Consider the following 7,639-nt stretch of genomic DNA (forward strand, 5'->3'; position numbering starts at 1 on the left):
AATTCTGAGAATTCTTAGAATAAAAAAATTCTGGTATACTTCTTGAAGTTTTCACTTTAATGTGCAATTGATGATTGAGTTTTCTAGGTGGGGAATCCAGATAGCTCGACCCTCCCGCTTTGAAAATTTTCAAAGATGATCATTTCGCCTAGGTACTTAAAAATGCAGATTGCCGTCGGTGGGTTAGATAGCTCTGAATTCAAGTTCTGTATTACGGATCCTAAGTCTATGTCTGTATTTTATATAAAGAAGATACTTTTTCCAGAAGTTCATCCATTATAGTGGCAATTGTAAACAAATCAAAGGGCCGTTTTGGTTATTTTCCATTACTAGAAACAAGTAGAATTCTAATCGAAAATGTACTAGAAAATTTTACTTAACTTATAACCGTCGCAGTGGTTATGCGGCTTACAGACCGTTGTCAGTAAATCTTGACCGTCCAGGGTTCGAAACACGAATTCAGCTATTCGGGTTTTCCTTATTCAATTCGAAAACTGTATTAAAAGCACGGTGAATAGAGAATAATTTCACGTAGAGATTTTTGAGCACGGTCGTTGCTTCAAACATCTGTTGCTCGTTTCCTTCTGTGGGAGTCTGTTACTATTCTACCGCAACAGAAAATAACGGCAGTTGGTATAGCTACAGCCGAAGGCAAAAGAACCATTTTTTTTTTATCAGAAATATAAAAATAGTTCTGTTCTCAAATGTCGCAATTCTTTCTCGAATTTAGGGTGCTTGTAAATTTTGTTTCACGAGTTTCCAACAATACTGGGGAATTCGTTGGAATGAATTTTTATACAATTTTTGTTATAAAATTGCTGAAATTATATAAAGACTATTTCATAGAAAATGAATTGAATAAAAAATTGAAGAAATGATTGAATAAACTTTTTAATCTAAGCATACATTATAATAATAATGACATTCATAAACGTATTTTTTTAAAGTGGATTTATTACTGAATGTTAGGTCTCCAAGGTCATTCAAGATTCGTGATCGTTCAAATTCTTCCTTTGTAGATATTGGTAATTTATATGCATGCTGAAAATTTCATCGAAATCGGTTAATGCAAAGTCAAATTACAAGCGTCAAAAGATTTCAAAAACTGCAGATTTCTCACACTTATTGGTTGAAAATGTTAAAATATATATGTATGTCCGTTACTGTATACAGTTGGTAACGAAAATATTGGGACACCTTTTAAAACGATGGACACGTAGAAAGATACAAAATTATTCAACTGGTAAGTGAAAATTACAATTGATAATTTATGGCATTAGCAATAATTCTCAATCTCTGTTTATATCATAATTGCAGTAACTTGATACAAACGTAACCGATGCTGAAAAGTAGTGGCTGCTGGATGTTGCCCATCGACCAATGCAGGACATAAACATAAGCTAACCATTGACCTTTATCGAATTCAGAATAATATCATATAGCACCTTTTTGCTTTCTGAAGAAAAAAATATGGCCTTCCATTTACGGAAATTAGATTGACATTTAGATCTCGTGTACTACTACACAGAAACATTTTACTTTACTGTAATGTAGAAACATTTTTTTAATAACTATAATTCCTACGGAGATATCCTGCTGTATTCACTTAAACAAGACACCATGTAGAAATACAAGAGACTCGTTTCGATTCGAACTTTTCGACCGTTCATTTCTGTATCGTACGTTTAAATATTGACGAATACGTATCGACTTACGCTCTGTTCGTAATGGAAGGGTAACCGGTGTCACATCCTGTGAACGGAAGCGTTTCAGGGGTTATGTGCTGGTTTCAGTTAGGTTGATAGGTGACGGTAGGCGAGAGATTTCAGCGAACCGTTGCGTTGGAGATCGATTAGGCAGTGTCAGATAACAAAATATCGCCATGAGCTACAAGGACACATTATTTTAATTACTCATGCAGAAGATAAGCTCTTTGATGTAATCAACAAAGGCTGGTCTTCCCTGTCAGTAACAATGATTCTTTATTCTAAAAATTTGTAAATTTTCAAGTAAATAAAAAATGTGGATAGAGTGTGTTGCGTGAAAATAGTAAAATATTTCAGTCTACATTATGGTATTTCAAGCGAAAGAGATCTTTTTGCTGGTGAACTATAAATTGTATTTTCTTCATTATACTCTACAATGTTAATATTTTTTTAGCGAATTGTTTTAAGCACAGTAAAATAATACAAGTTCCATTTTCCTTAAAAACCTTGAATCCAAAAATCTAAATAGAGATGTTACAAATTATTTATTTTATTAAAACCCTCGTAAGATAAAATCTGATTAGAAAATATTTCATACAAAAGTTTATTCTTCATTTGCGTAGAATAAAAATCCGTTAATAAGAATATAGGTTTCCAATTATGCATTACGCTTAACGAACGTGAAGATAAAATGTACCAGCTGCTTTGAATTTCATTCGAATATTTTACGCGATTTTCAAGAATGAATTGCGTAAAGATAGGAGGCAATTTAAAAAGTGCAACCTAAGGTTAAATAAGATATTCATCCTAAAATCCTTCCATTCTCAACGAGAGAATCTAAAATTTCGAAAAATGTACGAAATAAAGTTTTTATACTGTATCAATTTTGCAGGAATAAATCTATAAAATTGGAGAATTTAAAGTAAGGTGGTAGAAAGTATACAAGGTGGAGGATTTGACTGATCTGTGGAAAACCACGCGACAGTCCTCGGCCACTTACCCGGCAATATATATATATTTTGTCTGCGATCCAGGAAACCAAATACTATTGGGGCCTCGAGTGCCTGGTCGTGTGTACATCGTCAGTCGAAGGCGCGACCCAATCGCCGCTCGCACTCAACATAATTTACGACAAACGCACAACTGTTTCTTTCTCTTAGTACGACATTGACAGTATGCATCGTTAGTCCGTCGACCGGATTTATGGCCATAAAAAACGAATTACGGTTTTCCCAAATTCATGCGACTGTCCACCGTGGGTCCTATCGGCAGACCAGACCACCCGCGGGCCACGTGAAAATATTGGAAATGCGGTCTAATTATCATAATACAAAATATTTAATTTTATTGATTAAAACTACTGAAAATTTAAATATTCTAATTTTAAATTAGTATTAAAATAAATTTATCCAGTTAAGTTAAATTATATTACAACAAAGTAATAAAATTGTTATGAAATACAAATCATTTAATTTTACTGATTAATATTAATAAAAATTTAAATCTTCAATTATCATAAATCTAAACTTAATTCTTTACACGACTTTAATACTTTATACGACAATGAACCATTATTTATTTCAATTATTATTGAATACCCTAAACTAACCAATTCAATTTGATGTAGGATAAATGAATAAATATATTTAAAAGTATGAAATAATAATGTCCGTAAAAAAGAAAAGAAAAAAAAAAGATTCCAATAAAAAATGTAACAACTAACGATGCCAAAGTTAGGATTTTCTTCCAACATAAACTCATCAATTCATTATTAATAACTATTATGATACATAACAGAAATATTAAATTAACTCTTTTACTTTCGAGATAATTAAAAACACTAACTTTATTTTAATTAACCCTGATACAAAAAGTACGAAAAAATCACTTTTACTTATACTAATATTACTTTCTTCTTCTACAACACACGCACACACATTTTAAAATCATGTAATTCCCTTTTTCAAATGTATTAAATTAAGAAATCAATAATATTTATAATTTGTGCAAATAATATAATTTTCCTCATTCAGAATCCTTTCAATGTAAATGAAACACTTATTGTTAAACTAAAATTTTAATGAAAACATTGTCCCATACTTTTACAACGTTACGACTTATTCCATTTATAATGAAAGTGACGGGCAATTTGTACGGTTCACATAAATTTATTCAACCCAGATAATTATTAAAATTTACCATCGAGATAACTGCAGCCCCTAAAAATTCTTAAAATTGACGAACAACAGCAGTTCAACCGTTGGTGCTGGCGCACTGAATTTACCATTATTTAATTTAAATTTCTTATTCAAACTTTCATGTAATATTAAATATTAATCTCTACTTTTCACTCGTATAAAAACTATTTAAATTTTTAGATGAATTCATAAATTGTATGCATGAAAAATATTTTGCAGCCAATTTTTTAGCCGCAATTAAAATAACATATATATTCTCACTCCAACAAAGCAAATTAATTCGTAATTAACAGTTCAATATAATTCAATCAAATAAACCTAAATAAAATAAATTATATTATTACAATCATAGTACTAATTAACTATATAACCCAATTATTTATTTCTAAGAAAATCACCCCGTAACTGTATATTAGAAATCAAATTCAATTATTCAATTAGATAATTTCATATCTCTCGAACCGAAATCAAAATAAAAATTATATTCAACTCTATTATAAATTAATCCCACATTAGTAATCAACATAAAATTCATCTGAAATAAGTCTAAGCTCTAATATATAATATTATGTTTTTTAAATAATAGATACGTACAATAAATTTTGATTGAGCTTAGATTTGTGCTACATCATTACTGAACTCCAATGGCGCATTAATATTATTTTACTTCGTGATAGTCAGAGATAACCACAGCTTGCAACCGGGTTGAAATTTTGCGCAGCTAGGTTTTTGATGACCGGTGGACCGTATTGCTATGCAACAAATCGTTGCTACTTGTATTGTCATCGTTATCATTTGCAAGTGTTCAATTAAAATGGAAAGATTGAACGGCTTACTCCAGGTTATGATTCGAAATGGTTGCAACGGCACAGTGACTGGCTCACATTATTTAATTAATAATATCAATCTATTTAGATCGAACGGTATAGTACTCATTTGAAAAACCTGTAAGAACAATTTTGGCCATCTTGAATCGGCTACGCTCTTTGCAGAAGATTGAAGAGACAACGTTTGTTGCAAACAAATGCAGAATACGTATTGAAATAATATCTGCAGTGGGCCCTCACCGTGGGAGGGAATGAATTGTAGGACGCGGAAATTGTAACCTTCCCATCTGCGTGCCGTACGCGGCCGGGTCTCAAGGACCGCTCGTAAAAGCAACGAGTTCCAGATCCTCGGCCTCCTAATTTCTTTCTTTAGGGACACACGAAGGCAATCAGCTTTCTTTACGAAAATAATCCTAAAATTTCCTTTCGACCCCATCTGTTCGTCAAACAATACGAACAACCGTCCATACAACCGGGAAAGCATTTGTACGTGACGAAGATCCCAAAAAAAGGAAGGGATATCTCGATGTCAGTGTTTACGATGCTACAGAAATTTACGTGAAATATAAATGACGTATAAATGACACTAAAATCAGCTGCTTCGACCCGTTGATTTTGTTTTGCAACTTCATTCTAATGATTGAGTATGGACTACAGCATATGTCAATATCAAAAAAATCCGAGAAATGGAAGTACAAAAGCGAGAAAGCGAAAAAATGTATTTCCAGCAGTAATGAGAACTTTTGCTCTTACCATATCGAAACATATTACCGAAATCGTAGTAAAGAAACAAAATGCTCACTTACCTCTCCTTCATAATTTTTCTTTTGCTGTATCTTGGTGTGGTCAAGGTCAGTTTTTTCGATGCACCCCCCTTCATACGTCTAAGCAATTGGGAAGAAACCACATCCTCCCAATTCATTGAATTCACAACCTTTGGCATCGTTTCGCTACACTTTTGAAATTGTTAAATTTATCTGTTTCTATTGTTTACAATGAAATGCAGTAGAATAATGACGAATAGAGTAGAATATAAAAGTAGAGTCAAAAAGAGTAGAATTGAATAAAATAAAATAGAATGAAGTAGAATGAAATAGAATGAAATAGAAAAAATCTAAAACTATAAGAAATAAAAATCGCGCGCTTTTCACTCCTAGACCGTATCACTTGGAGAACAAATCACGACTGAACGCGACGTTAAAACGCAGAGAACAGCTGAATGGGAGTCACGTTACGATACTACTAATACATGTAGCTTTATCGTCTACGAAAGTGTAAACAAATCATTTTCGAACTGCAAACAGCGGTAGCGGGAAATTCGAAATAGGGAAAGCAACCGTTGTGTGGGATCATGATTTGGACCGGGGTATGCTTGCGATGCTACCATTGGACATTGCCATTGGCAGACAACCAATGATACTATTTGAACCATTGGCAGACAACCAATGATACTATTTGAACTATTGGCGCATCATGTAGTCCCATTTTGAAAATCCCCCCACCACAAACACGGCTCCGAGACCGACACTGGGCCTAACTTCGAACTGCGAAGGGTCGCAGTTTCATTCAACGTTGAACTCTTGGAGGAGTAAGGAACCAAGAAATAAGTACATACATAGTAAGTACATACTAATATATAAACTATGTATGTGGCATTAGAATTTCAAAGTTTTCAAACGTTTGCGTACCACGAGCCACTTTCGCGCTCTTCAGATTTTGGGTTGAGAAAAGCCAGGGCATATACATGTAGTATATTTTTCGTTGAATATAAGTTAAAATATTAGTTATGTAATCGAAGGAGCGCGATCGCGCTCTTTGGCGTTTTTCGATCCTGTTTTTTTAGAACCATCTGGTATGCAAACGATTCAATTGATTTTATTTCGAATTTATAACGCGATAAAATTTAGTATTGTGGAAATTTGTTCTAGTAATCGTGTAGCAATTTATTTTAATAATATTATTTTTTTTGCAGAAATATGGAACGAGAAGTCGAACAAAAAATGCAGGAAATGCAGTTAGAAGAAGCAAACGCATCCGCCGGATCAGCAGCGGCGAACACCGCCGCAGCATCAACGGCGACCTCAGCAGCGGCGAACACCGCCGCAGCATCAACGGCGACCTCAGCAGCGACGGACACCTCCGCCGCGAACGAGTCGCTGGACTCAATATTAGCGCGGCAGCGAGAAATCGCTGCCGCGTACGAGTCCGGGAGGGCTGTAAGTATATGCAATATATGTGTAAGAAACAGAATGTATATTTATAATATATATACTTCTAATTCTGCTGTTATGTTACAGTCACAATGGAGGAATATCCTTGGGCAGCTGGCCAGAGGGCTGGCGAGGCCTAACCTGCCAAATCTGGTGGCAGCAAATGTAAGTAAATGAAACATACTTTTACATATAATATAATATAATATTATGTATAATGACAAATAATAATAATAATATATACTTATATGTTGCAGAGAGAGCTGAAGAAGCTACTGAAGAAGACTATGTATGGCCCCCAGAAGAGGGGGGAAAAAAGGAAAGGGAGAGGAGGACGAGGAGGACGAGGAGGACGAGGAGGACGAGGAGGACGAGGAGGACGAGGAGGACGAGGAGGGGGGAGCTCTAAATATATAATAAATTTTTATTAAAAGGATCGTTTTCACCATATCTGCTGTTTATCTTATTTACGAATTACTCCATCGCCATCACTTTTTTCCTGATTTCCTATAACACTGTCCGACAAAATCAAATTTTTTTTCTGGGTTCCTATGGTCACTATGAAATTCTTGTAGAGCTTCACTCCCTGTAGAAGAATCCGAAAACCGAATTGTTCCATCACCCTCAGTTTTTTAAAGAAATGAACTTTTGTAAAAACCCAAAATTTTCGATACAAATGAGGTATTGCATGAAAAGTA

The 7,639-nt window shown here is 34.1% G+C and overlaps 1 protein-coding gene across 1 annotated transcript; it reads left to right on the forward strand.

The window, feature by feature from the left end:
- Window positions 1-6,707: 6,707 nt before the first annotated feature.
- Window positions 6,708-7,391, forward strand: LOC143259569 (uncharacterized). The gene is made up of 3 exons (XM_076522492.1): window positions 6,708-6,947; window positions 7,029-7,106; window positions 7,199-7,391. Exons 1-3 carry the CDS (start codon window positions 6,708-6,710, stop codon window positions 7,370-7,372), a joined length of 492 nt encoding a protein of 163 aa, XP_076378607.1. The 3' UTR covers window positions 7,373-7,391.
- The last annotated feature ends 248 nt before the right edge of the window (window positions 7,392-7,639 follow it).

Source organism: Megalopta genalis, chromosome 5 (genome assembly GCF_051020955.1).
Source record: "Megalopta genalis isolate 19385.01 chromosome 5, iyMegGena1_principal, whole genome shotgun sequence".
In the NCBI taxonomy this organism is placed as follows: Eukaryota; Metazoa; Arthropoda; class Insecta; order Hymenoptera; family Halictidae; genus Megalopta; species Megalopta genalis.

What these genes read in the sequence shown, in the direction of transcription:
- LOC143259569 (XM_076522492.1), top strand. Translation starts at nt 6,708, where the DNA reads ATGGAACGAGAAGTCGAACAAAAAATGCAGGAAATGCAGTTAGAAGAA. An exon ending in CGTACGAGTCCGGGAGGGCT is followed by an intron (nt 6,948 to 7,028) that starts GTAAGTATATGC and finishes GTTATGTTACAG; the next exon opens with TCACAATGGAGGAATATCCT. An exon ending in CAAATCTGGTGGCAGCAAAT is followed by an intron (nt 7,107 to 7,198) that starts GTAAGTAAATGA and finishes TATATGTTGCAG; the next exon opens with AGAGAGCTGAAGAAGCTACT.